The sequence below is a fragment of the Corythoichthys intestinalis genome, chromosome 18 (genome assembly GCF_030265065.1).
Source record: "Corythoichthys intestinalis isolate RoL2023-P3 chromosome 18, ASM3026506v1, whole genome shotgun sequence".
Taxonomy (NCBI): Eukaryota; Metazoa; Chordata; class Actinopteri; order Syngnathiformes; family Syngnathidae; genus Corythoichthys; species Corythoichthys intestinalis.
This window is the reverse complement of record NC_080412.1, coordinates 43,878,759-43,903,695: the sequence shown is the minus strand read 5'-3', so window position 1 is coordinate 43,903,695 and position 24,937 is coordinate 43,878,759. Positions and strand designations below refer to the sequence as shown.

The 24,937-nt window shown below is 37.8% G+C and overlaps 1 protein-coding gene across 5 annotated transcripts in view; it reads right to left on the bottom strand.

Moving 5' to 3' along the window:
* The window catches only part of gria3a (glutamate receptor, ionotropic, AMPA 3a), a 169,488-nt gene that overhangs the window by 25,709 nt on the left and 118,842 nt on the right, over positions 1 to 24,937 (bottom strand). For all 5 annotated transcript variants that reach the window (XR_009061388.1, XM_057821752.1, XM_057821753.1 and 2 more), the window contains exons 11-13: positions 21,673 to 22,046; positions 17,664 to 17,862; positions 551 to 798 (exon numbers count right to left, since the gene is read on the bottom strand). Coding sequence is in view for 4 of the 5 variants with exons in the window: in XM_057821752.1 (XP_057677735.1) it covers positions 551 to 798; positions 17,664 to 17,862; positions 21,673 to 22,046 (821 nt within the window). In the remaining variant the exon portion in view is untranslated. The remainder of the gene's footprint in view (positions 1 to 550; positions 799 to 17,663; positions 17,863 to 21,672; positions 22,047 to 24,937) is intronic.

Here is a 24,937-nt window from a genome sequence, read left to right as displayed (position 1 = left end):
GAAAATAACTACCGGTAGCATAAGTGTAGCTAGCTAACGCTACGTCTCAGCGACTCACAATTTAGGTGTAATAAAAACTACAGAAACATTAAAGAGCTAGACATGTGTTAACCTGTGAAGGTTAAAATGCATTTAGGGTCCGTTCAGAAATTTCAAGTGATAGGCCAACATCCCCAACTTTTTGTGAGTGGTGTATCAGTGTGCGGGATAGGGACGAGCGTTGTTGGATTAGCAGAGAAGACATTCAGCATGCTGCTCAACATTCATCACGAGGAACTCTGCTTGCAAATGCAAAAAAAAAAAAAAAAAAAATCATTCGGGAGTATGATTTAGGAAACAAAGGCACTACAAAAACAAGAAGCACTCAACCAAAGATGGAGGACAGGAAAAGGGAGGTGTGGCAAAGGAGGCAAAGACAATGCAGACAGAGCAAAGAGAAGATTCTCTCCATCCATGATAGGAAAGGGAATGAAAGCATGAGAAAAGGTGACATCAGGGTGAGTGGAATACTATAACAACATGGCGCATATTGTTATAATATCCCACCCACCTTAATGCGGAGCCTTTGGGTGTGGCCACGCCGTAGCCTTTGGAGTCGAGGTTGCCGCCCACTTTCATGGTGTCGCACGGCTTGCGTTGCTCTATGTACTCATTCATAGTGGACTCCAGGAGAAAGGCGAACTTTCCCTTCGACTTTCGTACCCGGGAGACCCCGTCCGGTGTTGTCTTGGCAAACACCGACGGTTCCGCCGATTTCATGTATGACCACATTTTCTCGTAAACGGCTATTTTGGAGCGCTGCGTTTGGAGGGAAAGACACAAAACAGAGTTAGATTATGAAATCACAAACAATGAAATGGTTGTAATCATTTTTTTCACTCATGTATCATGTTTTTGGTTTCAATGTGATGCAATAATATTTAGTAATGCAACGATTAATCGATTTAACTTGAGTAATTTGATTAAAAAAAAAAAATTCAAATTAAATTTTGCTGCTTTAAGTATTTGTTTAATTAAAGTGGCATAGTTTTGAAAGTGTTTGCATTTAGTTTTATTGATTTAGGTGTATACACTGCCCTCTAGTCGCAAAGCTGAATATGACATAACTCATTTCACATGGCTGAATCCAGCCGCACCCTGTTAAGACCAACTTAAGCTCAGTTTTGTTTGAGCTTATGTTTTTTAACGCATTTGTAATTTATAGGTATATTTAGCCGTTTTTTTGTGGGAATGTTTTTGAACATTTTGTTAAGAGCATTGCGAAAAAAATTTAAATAAATGACCATTTTATAGCATTTAAGCTAGCGGACTTTTGCTATCCATTTGTTCTACTTAGATCCTCATTTATTTATTTATTTTACACGGTTTGAGGCTCAGCTCAGGTATTTTAATTTTTTATGTTCCTTATCCGATTACTCGATTACTCGAACTAACAAGTTCATCAATCAATCGACTAGATGGGATCAGAAAAAAGCTTCAAATCAAATTTTGCTGCTTCGTGAATTCGTTTAGTTAGAGTGGTGTTGCAATGGTTTGTTTTGAAAGTGTTTGTATTTAGTTTTATTGATTTTGTTGGATACAAGGCCCTCTAGTGTCAACAGTGAATATGACGCAACTCATTTAACATGGCTGAATCTAGCTGCTCCCTGTGAAGACCAACATAAAGTTGCGCTAATATGTTTTTGATGGATTCTTAATTTAGTTTATATGTATATTTAGCATTTTTTGTGGGAATATGTATTTGAACAATTTGTCAAGAGCAAGTGCAAAAAAATTCTAGCATTTTATAGCATTTAAGCTAGCGGACTTTGTTATGCAAGCTAGCCAATTGTTCTTTTGTTGTACTTAGAACTTTTTTTTTTTTTTTCTTTTTAAATACTGTTTGCATTTATTGCTGTTGTGAAATTAAAGTGCAATTCTGCATCGTTTGAAGAAACACTGGGGAATTTTATTTTGTATTCTCTTAATGCTCTTTTAAAAGTTCAATCTTAGCAAGCCTTTGTTGTACATCTCTTAAAATGTATTCTGCAACACATTGAAATGGTTGTAATAATTTTTTCACTCATGTATATTGTCGTTTCAGTGTGATGCAATAATGTATATTCTGATAAGACTAGATGGGTATAAAGTAGGGGTGGGAACATCTGGGCAGATATCGATGATACAATTTGTGATACAATGCGATAATTATCTTATACTATGGCGATAGTGATGAAACGATTAATCGATTAACTCGAGTAATTGGATTAGAAAAAAGTTTAGAATGAAATTTTGCTGCTTTGAGGATTCCTTTCATTAGAATGGTGTTGTAATGAATTGTTTTGAAAGTGTTAGTTTAGTTTTATTGATTTGAGTGGATACGCTGGCCTCTAGTGGCAACAGTGAATATGATATAACTCATTTAACATTGCTTAATCTAGCTGCTCCCTGTTAAAACCAACATAAGGTAAGTTTTTGTTTGAGCTAATATGTTTTTTTATGCATTTGTAATTTAGTGTATATGTATATTTAGCAGTTTTTTTGCAGAAATATGTGTTTGAACTATTAAGAGCATTATTTAAAATAAATAAATAAATAAATAAACGTTATTGTTATATATATATATATATAGGGCTGTCAAAATTATCGCGTTAACGGGCGGTAATTAATTTTTTAAATTAATCATGTTAAAATATTTGACGCATTTAACGCACGTGCCCTGCTCAAACAGATTAAAATGACAGCACAGTGTCATGTCCACTTGTTACTTGTGTTTTTCGGTGTTTTGTCGCCCTCTGCTGGTGCTTGGGTGCGACTGATTTTATGGGTTGCAGCACCATGAGCATTGTGTAATTATTAACATCAACAATAGCAAGCGACTAGTTTATTTTTTGATTGAAAATTTTACAAATTTTATTAAAACGAAAACATTAAGAAAGGGGTTTTAATATAAAATTTCTATAACTTGTGCTAACATTGATCTTTTTAAGAACTACAAGTCTTTTTATCCATGGATCGCTTTAACAGAAAGAATGTCAATAATACCATTTGTGAATTTATTGTTAAAATAAACAAATACAGTACTTATGTACAGTTGTATGTATATTCCATCTTGTTTCTTAACTTTCCATTCCAACAATAATTTACAGAAAAATATGGCATATTTTAGAGATGGTTTGAATTGCGATTAATTACGATTAATTAATTTTTAAGCTGTAATTAACTCGATTAAAAATTTTAATCGTTTGATAGCCCTAGTTTTATAGAATTTAAGCTAGCGGACTTTTGCCATGCAAGTTAGCCAATTGTTATTTTGTTGTACTTAGATCCTCATTTATCTTTTTTTATACCATTTGAGGCCAAGCCCAGGTATTGTATATTCTTAAATGTATTTATTTCTCTTGTAAAATGAAAGTGCAATTCTGCATAGTTTGAAGAAACACTTGGGAATTTTATTTTGTATTCGCCTTTAATGATCTTTTGAAAGTGCAATCTTAGCAAGCCTTTGTTTTATTCTGCAAATTTTTAAAAACGATACATGAATTCTTGGCAGGAGCATTTAGATTTTTGGGATACAAAGTATCACGATATATCATCATTTTGATATTTTGTCGAGCATAAAGTGCTTCTCAAATTGTTGCTTCCCCTTCCAGAATAACAGACAATGTTTAAGTTTGTGTACAAGTGCCAAATAATGGTGTGACAATACCAACAAAGTAGTAAATAACAGTTATCAGCTCCTTGTAATTCTGTTAATTGGTCCAGTTAGCTCAGCCTTTAAGTCAAGCGGCGATGCGGAGCGATTGCGGGCCTCATGCCAGAAGCCTGAGGTCAGAAGTTCTGGCGGCGGAGCGGACATAAATAACAGCCATGTTTGGACCCAGGATTAGCAGGCGGGCACGACCTCGTCCTTGTTTTATCCCACCAGCACCTCAAAGTTTGTTACAATCACTTATTTTGACTCGGTGTTTTTGTCTTTTATCATTACTTTTGTGCACGCGTGTAAATCATAAAAAGGCAAGACTTAGGGTTAGGGTTAAATTTCATGAAGGCAAGCTATAAAGCTTCTTGGGGAATTGTCGATCGGACCCAAGGGCGGAGGGTTGGTCATAGACTTCATAACCTATTGACATGACACGGGGCCGATTCGTAAGGGGCCTATTTTCAAAAACTTCAAATTCAAATATTAACAAAACCAAAGCTGCTACCGACCTAAAACCAAAACAGGCACCTACCTCAGCCATATAGGAGTCTCCATGAGCAGCGGCACCAACAAAAATGAAAAGTCCTTCCCTTATAAAATCACGATTAATTATTTTTTATATGTAGGGTGACCATACAGTATATTGATTTCCAAAAAAAGAGGACACTCAGCCTGGCCTCAAGATACTTGAATTTTACTCAAAGTTCACTCAAAGATGCCTATATAACTTTAATATATTTAAAGTGTGCCCCCTCACTCTGGATGGAAAAATGCAGTTTGATTAAAAAAGAAAAAAAAAAAAATATATATATATATAGTATAGAATGCAGACCCATGGAAATGTAGTCCAGTATCACGATTTTCATAAATTACTATCACGACAATTGTCCTTGACGAATTGTTATTCCCATTCAATTGATATTCTCATTCAATGTTCTGAATTGCACACAAACAATAACCGAAATAAACTGACAGACAATTCATTCACATTCTTCCAAACGTAGCAGTTCAAAACTACGTTTCCCATAATGCCTAGCGTGGTTTAGCTTACTGATGGATAGCTGAGGCAAAAATCAAACTTTGCTATAAAAGTTTACAATCATCGGCAGCGCAACGATGCGACACCAAACGGGATTTTACAGTCAAAGCTCCGACAGAAGTCAACAGTTGCCATTATAAAAGTATTTATCGTAAAAAACTTCAGGCGTTGTGTCCAAATCGTCAACCCAGTAGATGGCGGTAATGCCTCATGATAGGGGTAAACTGCCAACAAAAACAAGAAGAACGACTCCTTCCCTCCCTTCTAGTAGGAGCCATGTCAACTGCTGCCACCAGCGGCCGGAGGGATTCTCTTCAAATTGGTCCGTGAAAAATTGTAAAAACTGGACATTTTTATGAATTTATAAAACCCGCCCGGACGACGAGGACACTACGTGAAAGTAGGACTTTTCCGGGCAAAAGAGGACGTTTGGTCACCCTAGGCAACACGGACTTTCAACTCCCTCCACAGATTTTCTATCACCCTATTTATATGAGTATAACACAACTTAAAATGGCAATAAAAGTCTCAGATTTTACACTAGATGCACAAAAATCACCAAATACAGAGATAATCACCTATATTTTCAGGATCAATAGTAATATTTACCATATCATACACGTTTTTGACCAAAATAGCAACTTTATTTTTTTATTTTTATTTACTGCAAGTTTTCAACTGCTAATAAATCACTCAATTTAACATCAGAAACTTAATACTTGAGGAAAACATGCAGAATCAATCAAATATTATGTAAATAGATTATTAATAAATTCTATATACGATCACAACTTATTATAGAATAGAATAGCCCTTTGTTATCATTATACACTATATACTGTTAGCGAATGAGGCTCGCGGCTGCTTGGCGTAAAAGGAGATTTTCTGGCGAAACTTCTTGTGAATAAATGCTTAAATCCCTGAATTCTTTATAGATATGGACGTAAAACGGTCTCGATTCTTGGTTAAAAGCAAGAAAAAAAACGTGTAATTAGCGTTTATTTTATGTAAAGAGCTAGTGGCCGCTTGATGTCAAAAGGGCTTTTCTGATGAAAATTCTTGTGAATAAATGCTTAAATCACAACGTAAAACAGTCTCGATTTTTGGTTACAAGCATAAAACGTGTAGTTAGCGTTTATTTTGCGTAAATATGTCGAAGAACAATGCTAGTCTGTTAGTGAATGTAGCTAGCGGCCACCTGATGTGAAAAGAGCTTTTACGGTGAAAATTTTTGTGAATAAATGCTTAAATCCCAGAATTCTTCATAGATATGAACGTAAAACAGTCTCCATCTTTGGTTAAAAGCAAGAAAAAAACATGCATTTAGCGTTTATTTTACGTAAATATGTCGAAGTACAATGCTAGTCTGTTAGTGAATGTAACTAACGGCCGCCTGATGTCAACAAAGCTTTTCCAGTGAAAATGCTTGTGAATAAATGCTTAAATCCCCAAATTCTTCATAGATATGGACGTAAAACAGTCTCGATTCTTGGTTAAAAGCAAAAAAAAAAAAAAAAAGTGAAGCTAGTGTTTATTTTATGTAAACATGTTGAAGTACAATGCAAGTCTGTTAGTGAATGTAGCTAACGGTCCCCTGATGTAAACAGAGCTTTTCCGGTGAAAATTCTTATGAATAAATGCTTAAATCCCCGAATTTTTTATAGATATGGACATAAAACAGTCTCGATTCTTGATTAAAAGCAAGAAAAAAAACGTGCAATTAGCGTTTATTTTACGTAAATAGCTAGCGGATGCCTGACGTTAAAAGGGCTTTTCTGATGAAAATTCTTGTGAATAAATGCTTAAATCACCGAATTTTTCATAGATATGAACGTAAAACAGTCTTGATTCTTGGTTAAAAGCATAAAACGTGTAGTTAGCGTTTATTTTGCGTAAATATGTCGAAGTACAATGCTAGTCTGGTAGTGAATTTGGCTAGCGGCCACCTGATATGAAAAGAACTTTTACGGTGAAAATTCTTGTGAATAAATGCTTAAATTCCCAAATTTTTAATCGATATGAATGTAAAACAGCCTCAATTCTTGGTTAAAAGCAAGAAAAAATGTGCAGTTAGCGTTTAATTTACGTAAATATGTCGAATTACAATGCTAGTCTGTTAGTGAATGTCACTAACGGCTGCCTGATGTAAACAGAGCTTTTCCAGTGACAATTCTTGTGAATAAATGCTTAAATTCCCTAATTCTTCATACATATGGCCGTAAAACAGTCTCGATTCTTGGTTAAATTGCAAAAAAAACGTGCAGTTATTTTACGTAAACATTGCAAACTATGATGCTAATGCAGTAGCGGCTAATTTCTCCCATTGATTTTTTTCTCCAACGTTTCAAAATGCATGCATGGTACGAAAAGTAATCACCTTGAATCCTCGAACAAATCACTCCTGAGACAATCCTTGCTGTTTGTATCTGGTACAGCTTTTGTACTTTTTCAACTGAAATCAGGCGTTAGATCGCTGCGTGCGTGTTTGTGAATAGCTCCTCTTGATGTGGGTGGCCCCCTACTTGAATGCGAGACGCAGTGCATGACTGATCTGAGCAGTCAATACATTATGAAGTCTATGGTTGTATATACCTTTTATATAGTTTTCTGTATTTTATACTTTTGACTGCATGCTGTTGAGATGCTGCCGCAATCCCTAAATTTTCCTTATTCGGGAAAAATAAAGGATTATCATATTTTATCTTGTCTGATCTTAAAGCTTTCTTTAATATGAGCTATTAACGGCATAATTGTCATCTATTGCGGTCTTTGGATAAGATGAGCTATTTCTGTATATGGCAGGGAAGCGGTCCTGCATTAAAGTTGGATAATGTGACCTTCTCTTTGAGATGAGTAAAGAAGAAGTGCCTCAGAGGAAAACTTTTCATTAACTCTAAATGTCTTCAAGAGGCTGTTTATTAGTGTTCTGCTTAGGGGCGAGCGTCAAAACCCCGAGACAGAAAAATGACCAAGCTTTCAATCTCTGCTGTATTTATTTTCAAAGTCATACTATAATAGGACGAACAGGGACGACATCACGGAAGCGTTTTGTTTCCCTCGCAACCTGTTTGTTATTCCGTGCATGTTTAGTGTTGAATGAACACGTGCTCACGATAGGAACATAAATAATTCACCGCTAACTTAACAGATGGTGAGCTCAGGCTATACTATGTGAATCATTCTTGAAATATGCACCATTTTCCATTATTACAGTGTTCATGTAAACACTTCTAATATGACAATAACAGCTGATGACAGTCCCGACGGCGCTGCGAAGCCTTTTATTCTTTTCGCTATTACGTGAGGATCACTGCTTGTCAGCAGCAGCTTTTTTGATGTATTGCGACTGCATGGAAGTCAGCTCATTATGCGAGTGATTGGCATTTTTATGAGTAATTGTAGCGATGTAGTCTTGGCAAAAGCTAAATCCCCAACTAAACTAATATAAAAAATGAGTCATGACACATTTCTGATGTAAAAGTGGATAGTGAAGAGGATGCTTTCGGTAGAATATTTTCAACACAGGTGACTACACTTTTGTGTTTGTCAGTTACTGTATTACACAGTAACTAAAGGTTGACCGATATATCAGTCGGCCGATATATCAGGCTGTTATATGGAGCTTTTCCTAGATCAAACATATATAATAGGATAAATGGTATGTTCATTGTTTGGATGATAAGATTTCTACTGAGGGTTTACCGATATATCGATCGGCTAATTTATTGGGCCGATATATGGTCTTTTTCTGTAGATCGGCCGATATCAGCCAATATAGAGTGAAGGAATCTGACCTTTAAGCCAGACTGCCGGAATCACGACAGCCGAACCGCCGGACCTGCGCTGGCGCAGCTCCAACAACCCGGCCTGGCGGGACACCAATAACCCGGCCAAAAGGCCAAACTACGCGCATTCACCTTAGTCTTAACTAGTGCTGCAACGATTAATCAATTAACTCGAGTATTCGATAAGAAAAAAATATTCGAATTAAATTTTGTTGCTTCAAATATTCGTTTAATTTAAGTGGCATTGTAATGGTTTATTTTGAAAGTGTTTACATTTAGTTTTATAGATTAGGGTGGGAACATTGCCCTCTGGTCTGCCTCATTTACACTGCTGAATCCAACTGCTCCCTGTTAAGACCAACGTAAGCTAAGTTTTTGTTTGGGCTAATGTTTTTTAATGCATTCGTAATTTAGTTTATAGGTATATTTAGTCGTTTTTTTTGTGGGAATATGAGTCTGAACCATTTGTTAGGAGCATTGATAAAAAAAAAACTTTAGAATTTTATAGCATTTAAGCTAGCTGACTTTTGCTGTGTACGTTAGCCAATTGTTCTTTTGTTGTACATAGATCCTCATTTATTTATTTTTTATACCGTTTGAGGCTTATCCCAGGTATTTTAATTTTTCGTGTTCCTTTTCCGATTACTCGATTATTCGAACTAACTAGTTCATCGATTAATCGACTACTAAAGTAATCGATAGCTGCAGCCCTAGTCTTAACCCTATATTGCCAAATGTATCACATCTGATACACCTAAAATTTCATGATTTTGACACTAATTCAGAATTTTGACATTTCTTTTTGGAAAAAAAATAATGGATGCAAGTCAACACATGCATCTGCAGCCATGAAAAAACAGGATTTAGCAAGAGTTATAGATATCTGAGCGCTTATTACACATATTCAATTTGACTTTTCTTTTTGCAAATTTGAAAAAAAGTTTTCATTATGACCTTATTTTTCAAATTTTTAGATTCTCTGTTGATTGCTTCATATTGGTGGCATTTAAGGGTTAACCCCTTCTACTGACTGCATTTTAAAAGCTGGAAGAGGGCTTCAAAACACAAGTCACCATATCACAAGTCAACAAAAGCTTCCCGAGAAAAATGACAACCATTAGTTAAATTTTGTCTTTTTGAGGCTCTCGTGGAAGGGTGTGTTTGGGCATTGTTTAGGATTATTGTGTTTGTGGATTGGACAGGAGGATTCGGGAGTTACTGTTGTCAGGGCAACGAGGGTTGTGGATTTTACCACCTCACCATAGGCAGATCTACTATTCAGGCGAAGTAGCGATCGCCTTAGGCCCCGGACCAGTAAGGTGCCCCCCAACCAGCTGCCCTTGCCCCAACGAGCAAGGGCTTGGGCCACCGGAGCCAGCAGCACCCCCAACTATTTGTCATGTATAATTATGTCAGCATACCAAACAAACAACAAAACAAAAAAGAAAGCAATTTGAATGCTGCATTTATATTATCTCACCCCCACACATGCACTATCAGTCGCTTAGCTTCATTTAGCGCCGTTTAGCTTCACTTAGCTCCGTTTAGCATCGCTTACCTGTTCGTTAGCTTCAATTAGCTCTTCCGCGTTTTTCACGCCACTAAGCTCGCTAGTTTTACAGCTCACTTGTTACTTTGCACGCCGGCTTTCGTTCATTTCGAACACATGAGCGAACGTGCTTTCCATGACAGCCAAAGTGCAGTGAGGGAGAAATTGAGAACAGGCCGCTAATGCCTCTTTTAACTTTCTTCTTCTTCTTCACACCCAACATAAAATACACGACAGCACATCCTGTGGCGAAACAATGCAGTACAGTTCCAATCAGTCATAAAATAGCACTCAAGAGCTGGTTAACAGCATTTGCTAACGAAAAAATAAATAAAATCTATTAATGACACCACAAGCCATGACGAAGAATTTTTTTTTTTACGGCGTGTAAAGCTTTCAGTTAGCGGTTTAGCGAACGTACATCCGGTGAACATTTCAAAATAAAAGCACCTCATGTTCGTCATATAAATAACGATTTCTGGAGTTAATCCCACATACTTCAGAATTAATATTATAATATGTTGAGTAAATACTACAGAATACAGATTCTACACTAAGAATAGCTTTCAAATGACACTCTTTATGACGAATATGATTGGCAATGAATAATTATTATAATTATTATACTACTATTATATATAGTAGTATACTATAATAATAATGCTAGAATTTTTTTTAAAGAATTGTTTTGAATAATGTTGGAAAGGCAAAGTCAGTGTTCTAAAACGGTTTACTTTCCATTCTTTTGCACTAGTAAATGCTATCAGTATTTAACCTTATTGTTTATTTGTGATTAATTATCGTTATTTACATGATTATTTGTACTTTAATGAAGAATTTAAGTGTTCCAAAATGGTTTTGTGAATTAATAAGCGTCAACAAAAATTTCACTGCTAAATTAGTAAAAAAAAAAAAAAAAATGTATTAGATTAGTCGACTAATCGTAAAATCGTATTGTTGCAGGCTCTTGGCGTTTTTTGTTTTTTTGCAAAAGTTTTGAAATAAATGATTAAAAACCTGACGAAGCTGGCGATCTCTTTGCGGATGGATGTCACCTTTACTTATAAAGACTGGCAAACAGAGGTCGGAGGACTGTCAAGCAGTTCACGGACGCGCACCCCACGCTCATATTTTTCCATTGGTAAGCCTCACATTTTTTCTTTTTTCACCACCTGCTTAAATATTCTTGGAACCCATATTGATTTCTCTCACCGCCGTGTGTGCGTCTTGCGGGAAAACAATGAAATTGCGACGCTGTCATAAATCGTCGAATTTCGAGTATTTCGTCGGATGTAGAAACAAATGGCGAATCAAATTTTACGTCAGATGTCGAAATGATCGTGTGTGGAAGCGATCGTATGTGCAGGTACCGCTGTATTACTACCAAAGCATTTGTAATTGCAATCATTTTCTGGGAGAAATTGAGCATTATCTGACAGCATTGCAGGTGTGCCAATACTTTTGTCTAGCAGTGTATTGGCCGGCCGATATAATACAGAATAACTGTTACTGTCAGTGTTTCGGTAATGATCTTTGTTAACTATGATTTTGCACCAGTGTTACAAAAAGTACAAAAATCCTAATAGAGAGATTTACCGTATTTTTCGGACTATAAGTCGCACCTGAGTATAAGTCGCACCAGCCATAAAATGCCCATTGAAGAGGAAAAAAACATATATAAGTCGCACTGGAGTATAAGTCGCATTTTGGGGGAAATTTACTTGATAAAATCCAACAGATAGAACAGATATGCCATCTTGAAAGGCAATTTAAAATAAAAATACAGTAGAGAACATCATGCTGAATAAGTGTACAGTATGATAATGTTACATGATGCATGAACAACAAAATGTGAACGTGGCCGGTATGTTAACGTAACATAACTATTAAGAGTTATTCAGATAACTATAGCATAAAGAACATGCTAACAAGTTTACCATACCATCAGTGTCACTCCAAAACACCAAAATAACATGTGAAATGATATCATAATGTGTTAATAATTTCACACATAAGTCGCTCCTGAGTATAAGTCGCACCCCCACCCAAACTATGAAAAAAACTGCAACTTATAGTCCGAAAAATACGGTATACAATGAGTGTTTCGGTTGTCTTTCATAGTCAACGTGCTTTTAAAAAAAATATGACTAACTCAGAATAACAAAAAAAATATCGGCCTCAGATATCAGTTTATGAAATCGGCGTCAGATCTTGATATGCCACACTGTAATGTGTTACTGTACTGTATAAAGTAGAGGTCGACCGATATATATGGTTGGTTTAAATACACTACGTGACTAATCCAGATCAATTATATTAAAAGCAGTGTTGTTAATAACGGCGTTACAATATAACGGCGTTGCTAACGGCGTTATTTTTTTCAGTAGTGGGTAATCCAATTAATTACTTTTCTCATCTTGGCAACGCCGTTACCGTTACTGAGGACGGAAAGGCATGCGTTACTATGCGTTACTATATTGGTCGAAAAGTCTGAGGGAGACGGACTCACCGAGACGACAGAGCAGAGCAGGCAAGAAAGTTGTGACGCCGAGCAAACGCGATGCTAGGTAGCTCCAATAATACATGCCGATAGCCTACAAACTACGCCCGCATGTTATGGTAGATATGGTAGACATGATAGATATCACATGTACTGTACATAGATATAACTAGATGCAAAATGACAGACATGGCACTAAATGAGTTAGTAGACAGCCGCCATCTTAAAGCAGTAGACTTTTTAGGACGGCTCTGTTGTAGAGAACCTAAGTAAATTTTTACATAGAATACTTCTAAATTGGCAAAATCTTGACTTGAATCTATCTTTAAATGATGAAACATTTTTAAAACTTTCATATGTCGAAAGTAGAGAGAAGGAAACTAATGCAATAATGGGAGCAATTTTAACAACTTTTAACAGTTGATTCAGGGTAAAGGGTAAATTAGTGTAAAGAATTGGGCTCGGGCCAATTGTACCAAAAACCTTCCCAAAAAACTTCACATAGTGTGGCCAATGTTTTTTTTTTTTTTTTTTTTTTTTTTTTGAGGGGGAAAAAAAAAAAAAGTAATTATCACCAATTACTTTGCCAAGTAACTAATTACTCTTACAATCAGGTAATTGAGTTACTAACGCAATTACTTTTTGGGAGAAGTAATTTGTAACTATAATTAATTACTTTTTTTCAGTAAGATTAACAATACTGAAAAAGTAAACTAGTAAAACTGCTACAATCTGATTCCTTTAATAAGAGTAAGAACAGGCGTGATACTGGTGTGTCGCCACAGCGCACACATCTGATGTTTCTCACAGTGGTCCTAAGTAGAGTTGTCCCGACTAGTCGACGTGATCGATGACCTAAATCCGTCGACGAGCACAACATCCCGTCGACGGTTAATGAAGGGTTGAAAAAAATATATCCGTGGAAAGTTCAGAATGTCGAACGCTCTGTATGCAAGCGGGGAAAGCGGCACAAAGCCAAAAAGGCGCACCAGAGTGTTCAAAACATTGGCTTATTTCAAAGAAACAAAGGTGGGTACACTCTCTTCAATGCCAAGCTTGGCTGCACGTCGGCCGTGAATAAACATCTAAAGCGCCGTCACCCAGTTTGTAAGCCCATCTAACTAACTAACGACATGTTTTATTGAAGTTGCTAAACCTGTCGCGATATGCAATGAGTCCATTTATCGCACGGCAAATAAAAATGAGGGCGGTAATTTTCACGGCTGCCTTTTATCGCTGCGCGCGTGCATGCGTGCTGATGGCATATGAGACTCCAGTTCCTTTCTCTTATCGACACGCTGCAGAATTAAAGTTCAGACATACAAAGTAAGAAAACACATCTATATTAAACACTGTAACGTTAGCACTGCTACACTGAGGTGAATGGGGGGAAAAGGGCAACTTATTTTAGCCTGCTATAAAACATTAGCAGTCGTCTCGTGAAAGCAAACTTGCGGTTAAAAGGTGACACTTCAAACATGAAAAATCACTGGTTGACAGCATTTGCAAATGAAAAAAATGACCAAAAAAAAAAATCTATTACTGACACTACATGCAATGACAAAAAGTGCTTTTTTTTGTGGAGTGTAAAACTGAAGTTAGCTGTTTAGTGAATGTACTTCTGGTGAACATTTCAAAATAAAAGCATGTCATGTTCGTCATATAAATAACTATTACTGGAGTTAATCCCACATACTTCAGAATTCAGATTCTACACTAAGAATACCTTTAAAATGACACCCTTTATGAAAAATCAGATTGGCAATGAATAATTATTATAATTATTATAATACTGTCATATGTATTACTATACTATAATATTAATCCTAGGTGTTTTTTTAAGAATTGTTTTGAATCACGTTGGAAAGGCGAAGTCAGTGTTCTGAATCTGTTTACATTCCATTCTTTTGCACTAGTTAATGCTATCAGCATTTGAACTGACTGTTTATTTGTGATTTATTATTGTTATTTTCGTGGTTATTTGTACTTTAATAAATAATTTAAGTGTTCCAAAATGTTTTTGTGAATTGATAAGCGTCACCAAAAATTTCATTGCTAAATTAATAAAAAGCCCAAAAAAATTATTGGATTAGTCGACTAATCGTAAAAATAGTCGGCTGATTAATCGGGAGAAAATTAATCGTTTGGGACAGCCCTAGTTCTAAGTGTGCTCAGGGAGCGTGTGTGTCTGCTCAGGCACATGGAACATTAGAGGGAACATTGATCAGAAATACCTAACTTAAAAAAAAAAAAAACTCCCAAGTGTAAATGACCTTCTTGGGTGACTCGGCAAACTGGATTCTGTTGAAAATGTATCGTATTCAAACAAATTTGCTTAACAGCGGAGATGAACAAGTCTGCATGAAGGCTTCCAAGTTGAAGCATTTATGCCTCTGCATCCCATTTTTAGAGGCGTCCAAGCAGAACAGCGTTGTCTGAGCCGAGGTCTGAAGGCAGTGACATGGAGCAATCGCTATGATTAGTGTGGAAGAAGGTCACCCGCCGCTACCTCGCTGCGCCCGCCGCCTCTTAAATTTTGGGAAAAGATGCAAGGCCTTGCAAAAATAGGGTGAATTCACCCGAGCTGAACTCGTCAAAATAGGAAGAAAGTGCTTGTAGCTTTGATCTTGGCATAGTAAAACCTTGTCCTTCATTTTAGAAAGTATGTTTAAAAAATGTATTTGCTCAATTTGATTTAAAAAAAAGTATGCTAGTCCATCATGCTTTCTTATTTGTTTGTACTTATTTCTCTCAACAATACTATAAAATTTACACTGGTGGAATGAATTCCACATTTTCTGGAAACAAACAAAGTGCCTTTACAAATAAGACTATATTTAACCAATATACTTTGTTTTCACAGATGTTTGTACTATTTCGCATTTTTGTAGTGTTACCGCTGTACAGTACTTAATCCTGGTTTAAAACAGACAGATCGACTTGTTAGCGAATTCGCTAATTAGCATAGCACTCGTTGCTAACTAGTAACCTCTCAAAAACAACAAAAATGAAGGCTAAACAGTACAAGCTCAACTCTTATAAGCGCACACGGGACTTAGCAACACACTAGGGACATTTTCCAATCAACACGACTTGAACCTACTGCTGGACAACTGAAAGGCAAAGAGCTCTTCCCCTCTTGCTCTAAAAAATTACTTGCGCACAGAAGAGGACCCAAAGCGCGACCCGGTTCTTGCCTGTCTCATACACAAATGCATTTTCGAGTCTTTTGAACAGGAGTAACTTCCGCTGCAGCCATCTTAAGCTTGTGCATCCCTTTAGGTGTCTGGGTGGCAGACGTGTCTTGAATTTCGTTCGCTAGCAGCGGGCTGTCATTAAGTTATTAGGGAAAATCCCCATTTTTGAACATTTATGAATCGTAATCGAATCGTCACGTGTCGAATCTTGATTCGATCTAATAAGGGATTTTTTGGCACACCATTAATGGTGACCATGGATCCAGCCTTTCTTATCGTCTGGGTCTGTTTGCTGTTTTTGCCTTGCTGTTGACTTGGAATAAATTGTCAACTTGTGTTTCGATGCCCTTTTCCAGCTTTTAAAATGGAGTCAGTACAAGCGTTTCACACTAAGGTGAACACGTAGAGTTTGGCCTTTTGTCCGAGTTGTTGGTTCGCGCCTGCCTGGGTCACTGGAATTGCGCGAGCGCGGTTCTGGCGGTTTGGCTGGCTAAAAGGTCAAATTCCAACAAAGTCATCATGACCAAATGCAGTTTCAATTATAATGTGCCATAATGATTCAGGAAAACAGCATATTCTATCTGTATTCAATACACAGGGATTTATAGTAGAGGTCGACTGATATGGGATTTTCAAATGCCGATGCTGATACCGATATCTAAAAAAAATTTCAGCTGATTGCCAATATCCAAAGCCGATTTTGTAAGCCAATATTTGAGGCCATAATATTGACTTGCCCAGAACTATCTATATAAGGGCTGTCAAACGATTACAATTTTTAATCGAGTTAATTACAGCTTAAAAATTAATTAATCGTAATTAATCACAATTAATCACAATTCAAACCATCCATGAAATATGCCATATTTTTCTGTAAATTATTGTTGAAATGAAAAGATAAGACACAAGACGGATATATACATTCAACATACGGTACATAAGTACTGTATTTGTTTATTATAACCATAAATCAACAAGATGGCATTAACATTATTAACATTCTCTTGAAGCGATCCATGAATAGAAAGACTTGTAGTTCTTAAAGGATAAATGTTAGTACAAGTTATAGAAATTTTATATTAAAACCCCTCTTAATGTCTTCGTTTTATTAAAATTTGTAAAAATTTTCAATCAAAAAATAAACTAGTAGCTCGCCATTGTTGATGTCATTACACCATGCTCACTCCCCAAACCCATAAAATCATTTGGACCCAAGCGCCAGCAGAGGGCGCCAAATAACAAAAAAACAAGTAACAAGCGGACTTTACACTTCTGTCATTTTAATCTGAGCGGGCCATGTGCGTTAATTGCATCAAATATTTTAACGTGATTAATTAAAAAAATTAATTACCACCCGTTAACGCGATAATTTTGACAGCCCTAATCTATATCCTTAGTAAAAACATAACAGTTTTAAATAAAGATTGCAGTCATGCCTGATTTTTTTGCATTCAAACACATGGCGTGATAGTAAAAAAATGAGATCAATTTGGGGTTCTGCACCCAAAAATGAACAAAAGTTGCTGTCAGACGGAGGTCAATAAAACTGTCTTACCTGGTGTTATATTACTATTGTAATTCAAGCAGTTGCAAGACGGCCTTTTACCTGCATAACACTCAAGTGTACAGTTTTTTCCAAACCTTGTTTTTTTTTTGGGTGTACAGTATATTTAATTTTATTCGTCTACTGAATGTGATATAGAACCTAATTGGATTTGTTAAACCACACTAATCTCTGTAAAATCAAAATATTTAATAAAGCTCTTTTATTAGCGCTCATTAGGTTTTCAGAACATTAGATTGCTGCGTGCTTCATTCTTGAATAACAATTCAAGCCACACAAAGAGGCGCTTTAAAACTCAGAAATGTCATCTTGGATGAGAACATTACCAGAGTGACAACAGCACTCACCCTAAAGAATTCCTTTGTAGAGCCTGAGTCTAATGTCCCGTAGGCGATCTCCGTCTGCTTGGCCAGGTCTTCGGCGCTCTCGATGGGAGAAACCATCCTCTCCACGGTGAGGAAGGCTGCCAGGTTGGCCGTGTAGGAGGAGATGATGATGAGGGTGAAGAACCACCACACTCCTCCGACGATGCGGCCCGAGAGCGACCTGGCAGGAGGAAACAGAGCAGATGGGAGACATGGTGAGGAAGATAGCAACGGCATAAAAGCCAGATGCAAGGAAATGAAGAGTTTTGCCATGGCTGATCTGGCACAACTCCCTCCTTGAAGTCAGCCCTGAGGTCATTCAGAAGCACAACGAATGGTACTATTTCGGTCTGTTTTGCAATAAGTGGGGTCGTCATCATTCAAAATTAAGATCTCCAAAACGATGGCTGCAAAAACCAAAGTTCTTACAGCACAAACGAAGCATAAATGATTGACACCATTTTTAATCAAAAAGGGGGGCGGGTTGCTCAGATTGACCTGTAAACGAATTGTAATATCTTAAAAACAAAAGCAACATTATTACTTTTCTTAGTGACTATTTCTTTCTGGTAGCGCAGTAGTTTTATGTAATGAGTTTAGAATTCATTATTTTTCAATTCATTTGAATTGTGCACCATGAGTGATTAGGGCCTTTCCCTTAGTTTACAAATTCCAAGTATCTTAGTTTGGAGACATCTAGAGGTCAATCTAAGCATAGCTGCTTTGCTAAGCTGTAACCTGCCCATGTACAAAGGCTGCAGGCTTCTACAAATTGGCCTAAAACTAATCCCGACATTTTCCAACTTTATATTATAAGCTTTCAACTGCCGGTATTATCAGCCACCAATAATATTGGACAACTGTAGTATACAGTGGTATGAAAAAATATCTGAACTTCGGAATTTCTCACATTTCTGGATAAAGTCACCATCAAATGTGATCTGATCTTTGTCAAAATCACACAGATGAAAAAAAAAAAAACTTTTGACTAAAACCACCCAAACATTTAAAGGTTTTCATATTTTAATGAGGATAGCATGCAAACAATGACAGAAGGGGGAAAATAATAAGTGAACCCTCTGCCTAAGGAGACTTAAAGAGCAATTGAAACCAATTTTTACCAAACAATTTAAGTCAGGTATGTGCCCAATCACTGATGAGTGGTTTAAAGCAGCCCTGCCCACTATAAAACACACACTTGCTAAAAATTGTCTTGATGAGAAGCATTGTCTGATGTGCCTTATTGCTCGGTCAAAAGAGCCGTCTGAGGACCTGCGATCAAGGATTGTTGAGTTGTATAAAGCTGGGAAAAGATACAAAACCATCTCTAAAAGTCTGGATGTTCATCAATCGATAGTCAGAGAAGTTGTCTAAAAATGGAGAGAGTTTGGCACTGTTGCTTCTCTCCCAAGGAGTGGCTGTCCGCCAAAGATGACGCCAAGTTCAGCACTTAATACTCAGAGAGGTAAAAAAGAACCCTAGAGTATCTGCTAAAGACTTACAGAAATCACTGGCACAGTCCAATATCTATGTGCACACATCAACTATGCAGCCCCATAACATCAAGGACTGAGGAAATTTTGATGTCTTCTTCAGGCAGTCGTCTTTGTAAATCTCCACTGGAACAGCACCAAACAAAAGTTCCAGCATCATCACCTTTTCAAGAAAGAATCTGCATTGGACAAGGTGTCAAGAGTCAAGAGTCCGCATGGGAATGCATGTCTGGCAAAGGTACTGGAGAGATGGCTGTGGTTAAATCTTCAATAAATGCCAAAGTTTACATTGAAATTTTAGACAGCTTTCTTATCTCTTCAATTGAAAATATGTTTGTCATTTTCAAAGATGACAATGCATCATGCCACAGAGCAAAAACTCTTAAAGCATTCCTTGAAGAAAGACTTATCCAGTCAATGTCATGGCCTGCAAATAGCGCAAATCTCAACCCTATAGATAACCTGTGGTAGATATTGGGAAAAAAATGGTCCACAGCAAGGCTCTGACCTGCAAGGATGATCTGGCAACTGCAATCAAAGAGATTTGGCACCAAATTGATGAAGAATACTCATCAAGTCCATGCCTCAGAGACTGCAAGCCAGAGGTGGTGCTACTAAATACTAGAGATGTGTTTTGATTGTTATTTCTTTGTTTGTTTCTCATGATTCCATATATATGTCCATGCACTTGCTCTATAAAATTAACATTTACTGACCATCACAATGTTTTTCATTCATTTCTTTTAGTGTTTCTGAATGCTAAAGAGCTGCACTTTTGAACTAATTCATTATTTTTTTCAAACTTTTTATTGGAGTTTGTTCTACATGATAAAATATCTGATTGAGTGCCGGTCCGAGACTGGTAATTCCATACTTTTTGCTAGGGGTTGTATGTAAAACTATGGCCAAGAATGGTGTTCACGGGAGGACTCCACGGAAGAAGCCACTGCTGTCTAAAAAAAAAAAACATTGTCGCTCGTTTAATGTTTTCAAAAAGGCATTTAGACACTCCACACAAGTTTTGTCAAAATATTTTGTGGACTGATGAAACCAAAGTTGAATATTTTGGGAGTAACACACAATGTCATATGTGGAGGAAAAATGGAACAGCTCACCAACATCAACACCTCATCATCACCGTGAAGCGTGGTGGAGAGAGCATCATGATTTGGGGCTGTTTTGCTCCCTCAGGGCCTGGACAACTTGCAATCATTAATGAAAGAATGAATTCAAAAGTATTGCCTGAGGCCGTCTGTCAGACAGTTGAAGCTAAAAAGAGGATGGATGCTGCAACGATCCAAAACACAGAAGTAAATCAACTTCAGAATGGTTTCAGAAGTACAAAATACACGTTCTGGAGTAGCCAAGTCAAAGTCCAGACTTGAACCCCATTGAGATGCTGTGGCATGACCTAAAGACAGCGATTCATGCCAAACATTCCAGGAATCTGACTGAAATAGAGCAGTTTTGTGGGCCAAGATTAGTCCTGATCGATGTGCCAGACTGATCTGCAGCTACAGGAAGCGTCTGGATGAAGTTATTGCTGCCAAAGGGGGGGCCACAAAATATTAAATATGATGGTTCACTTACTAATTTTCCCCCTTCTGCTATTGTTTGCATACTATCCTCATTAAAATATGAAAACCTATAAATGTTTGGGTGGTTTTAGTGAAAGCAGACACTGTTTTTTCATCTGTGTGATTTTGACAAAGATCAGATCACATTTGATGATTTTATGCAATAATGTGACAATTGCAAAAGGTTCAGATACTTTTTCATACCACTCAATATTTATATTTATGCTACTGACACAAACTTGTGGAACAAAGAGAAATTTGCAAAACAAATCACTGAAATTCTTTAGTTTCTTACAATATTTGGAAATACTGGCGAGTCACTGTTGAAGCGACTAGCTCTATCTAGTGTTCAAGCAGAGAAGTGCAACAGAATTTAAGCTGAATTTAAGCTGATTTTAAGCTTCTTTTGTGGGCCATATTCAATGATATTTTCATCATTTGCTGCAGGTCAATAGTTTGGACAACCTTGGTCTTGGTTAGTTGAGGTGACTTGAAACAGACCATTTTTACATTCAAGCGCCATACGTCGACAGGTGAGAATCCTCGAGGGACGCCACACGAGAGATGGATGAAATCATGGATGGAGAACCTGACTCGCAAGGGCTGTTTTGTTGGCAAAACCGCTGGAAGGCGCTTGTTTGGCGGCTTGTTGATGAGCGTAACATGGGACATGCAGCAAAAACACGGTAGCCCTCCAAGAGTTACAACTCGAGGAATTAGTAGGACTTTGCATGGCGGGATGGAGATGTAAAGTATGTTAGGACGCCAACTCATTCACCGCCATTGACGGCGATAGACGTCCGATCCATTTCGACCGGGAAGGACGTCAGCGATCGGACGTCTGTCGCCGTCCGCGGCGGCCGATGAGTTCAAATGCAACGAGATGACGAGAAGCGGCGGAGCGGGAACGCGACGACCAACCTTGGCGAGATATCGCATCCTTGCTGCATGAAGGCACCCAGCGAGAACCAGAGGCTATTAAAAATGCCAAAGTCGTTGGGCGGGTCGGGGGGGCTTTGAGGGTCTTTGGCCTCATCGTTCTCATCCAGATGCCACTCGTAAGGACTGAAGCGGCTCACCAGGAACAGCACCACGCTCACGCCGATATAAGCGAACACTATACACATCCAAATCTCATAGGCCAGCGGGTCCAGGAAGGAAAAGACGCCGGGCTTGGACTTTTGCGGTTTCTTTATCATAATGGAGATGCCCAAGCTCATAAAGGGCTTTGAAAAGTCTATCACTTCTTCTCGAACCAACGTTATAGTGAGAGGAGCCACCGCTATGTCAGCTCTCTGTGGAAGCGGGAACAGGCACAGTGAAGGTTAGAGCCAACAATACATGATATCGAGTGAAGAGCAAACATGCAGAAATTTCTATTCACGCGGAAACGCCGTTTGGAAGAAGATTAGCGTATTCTGCAAGGGCGAGAGAAAAATCTTTCTGAGATGAGTCATCGGTTGCCGTCTTTGTCTTGAGCCAACTCTCCATTAAGAGGGTTGAAAAACAGAGGTGGAAGAGTTTATGTGGGCAGCACTCGAAATGTGAATCAGCCTGGCAATTCACCTCTCCTCCAACATTTCGCACAATGCGAGCTAAAGAAGCGACACGAAAAAGCGTCTTGTTCTAAAGGAGGAGCTGCGGCGGCCAAAAATTGCTTTTAATATTACATGTTTAGTTTTTGCTGTGCGCTCTGCTAAAGAGTCGCTGACCTGCATGACTTGAGTTGCCTACGTGAGGCCTTCAAGTTCATGTCTAATTCTCATATAATCATTGGCTGGCATTGCCCACGATATACATCATTTATACAGTGAAGAAAATAAGTATTTCATCACCCTGCGATTTTGCAAGTTCTACCGCTTAGAAATGATGGGCGGGTTTGAAATTTTCATGGTAGGTTCTCATGTCGCTATAAGTCAACTTATCACACGGTAAATAAAAATGAGGGCGGTAATTTTCCCGGCTGCGATTTATCGGCGCGTGTGTGCGAGTGTTTGTATGTACTGCGTGCACTCGGTATACGTGCGCGTTGATTGCATATGAGACTCCAGTTCCTTTCACAGATGTTTATTGGTGTCTACACGCCGTAGAATTAAAGTTCAGACATACAAAATAAGGAAACACATCTATATTAAATATTGTAAAATGTTAGCATTTCTACATCGATGCTAATGGAAAGACCCAGACAAATATACTGCTGCAGATAAGTATTAGAACACTTGTCTATTAGCTAGAATTTTTAGCCTCAACGACCTGTTAGTCGTCTTTAAGAAGTCCAACTCCACTCCACTTATTCTCATAAATAAGTGGAGTGGAGGTGGATTTTTTGAGTCAGACTTTTTGACCTGTTTGAGGTGGTTAGCTGCATATAAACACCTGTCCACACCATACAATCAGGAAGACTCCAATTACTAACATGGTCAAGACCAAAGATTTTCTAATGGGCTTAGGTCTGGAGACTGGCTAGACCCCGCCAGAACCTTGAGATGCTTTTTACGAAGACACTCCTTGCTTATTCTGGCTGTCTGCTTCAGGCCATTGTCATGTTGAAAGACCCAGTCAAAACTAAAGAAGTCCCGATCGATCGGCATCCGATCACATCATTTTCAAAGTATCGGAAAAAAATATCGGACATGCCTTTTCTTAATATATATATATATATTTTAATTAAATCATTTTCTAATTGTATTTAACGTTACAGACAAAATGTCTTTTGTTTTGGCTTAAAGTAAGGCTATCAAATTTATCGCGTAAACGGCGCTAATTCCTTTTTAAAAAATTAATCACGTTAAATTATTTAATGCAATTAACGCATGCGCTGCATGACCCACTCACGCATTGTCGCGTTCAATCTATAATGGCACCGTTTTACCTATATATAGAGCTAACAGGCAGCGTAAAACAAGCAGAGAGAATTTTGGCAGTCTTTGGAGCCTCTTTTTAATTGGCTAAAGCCTTAAATTCCCTCTCTCAACAATTAGAAAAATCGCGGGAAGCAATGTGGGGAAGAACGGTAGTGGTTGATCTTTTCCTTAACACCCTATGTTACTTCCCAACGCAGAGAAGATATATCAATTGGTGCCACTACGCGCAGTCATGGTTGCACTTCCCATCATGCAATTGGGCAGAAGAGTTAAATGGCTACAGTATCATTTACGGAAAGCTCAACAAATACACTAGATGGCAATATTTAGTTACAATATACAAAGTCACGTTTATCCTTTAAGAATTACAAGTCTTTCTATCCGTGGATCCCTCTCACAGAAAGAATGTTAATAATGTAAATGCCATCTTGAGGATTTATTGTCATAATAAACAAATACAGTACTTATGTACTGTATGTTTAATGCATATATTCGTCCGAGTTTTATTCATTTTTTTCTTAATGCGTTGCCAAAATGTATATGATCGGGAAAAATTATCGGGAATGATTGGAATTGAATCGGGAGCAAAAAAAAGCAATCGGATCGGGAAATATCGAGATCGGCAGATACGGGATCGGATCGGGAGCAAAAAAACATGATCGGAACAACCCTAGTCACAACCCATTTTCAATGGTCTAACTGAGTGAAGGAGGCTATTCCCCAAAATCTCACAATATATGGCCCTGGTCATCCTCTCCTTAATACATTGGAGTGGTCTGGTCTCATGTGCAGGAAAACACCCTCAAAGTTTGATGCTTCCACCCCTATGCTTCACAGTAGGGATGGTGTTCTTGGGATGGTACTCATCATTCTTCTTCCTCCAAACACTATGAGTGGAATTAAGACCAAAAAGTTCCATTTTGATCTCATATGACCACATGACTTTCTCCCATGACTCCTCTGGAACATCCAAATGGTCATTGGCAAAATATAAAAGAGGCCTGGACATGTGCAGGTTTTAGCAGGGTAACCTTCCATGCCATGCATGATTTTAAACCATGACGTCTTCGTGTACTACCAACAGTAACCTTGGAAATGGTGTTCCCAGCTCCTTTCAGGTCATTGACCAGCTCCTTCTGTGTAGTTGTTGGCTGATTCCTCACACTTCTTGGGATCATTGGGACCCTACGAGATAGATCTTGCATGGACACCCAGTCCGAGGGAGATTGACAGTCATGTTTAGCTTCTTCTATTTTCAAATAATTGTTCCAACGGTGGATCTTATATTACCAAGTTGCGTGGCAATTACCCCGTAACTCTTT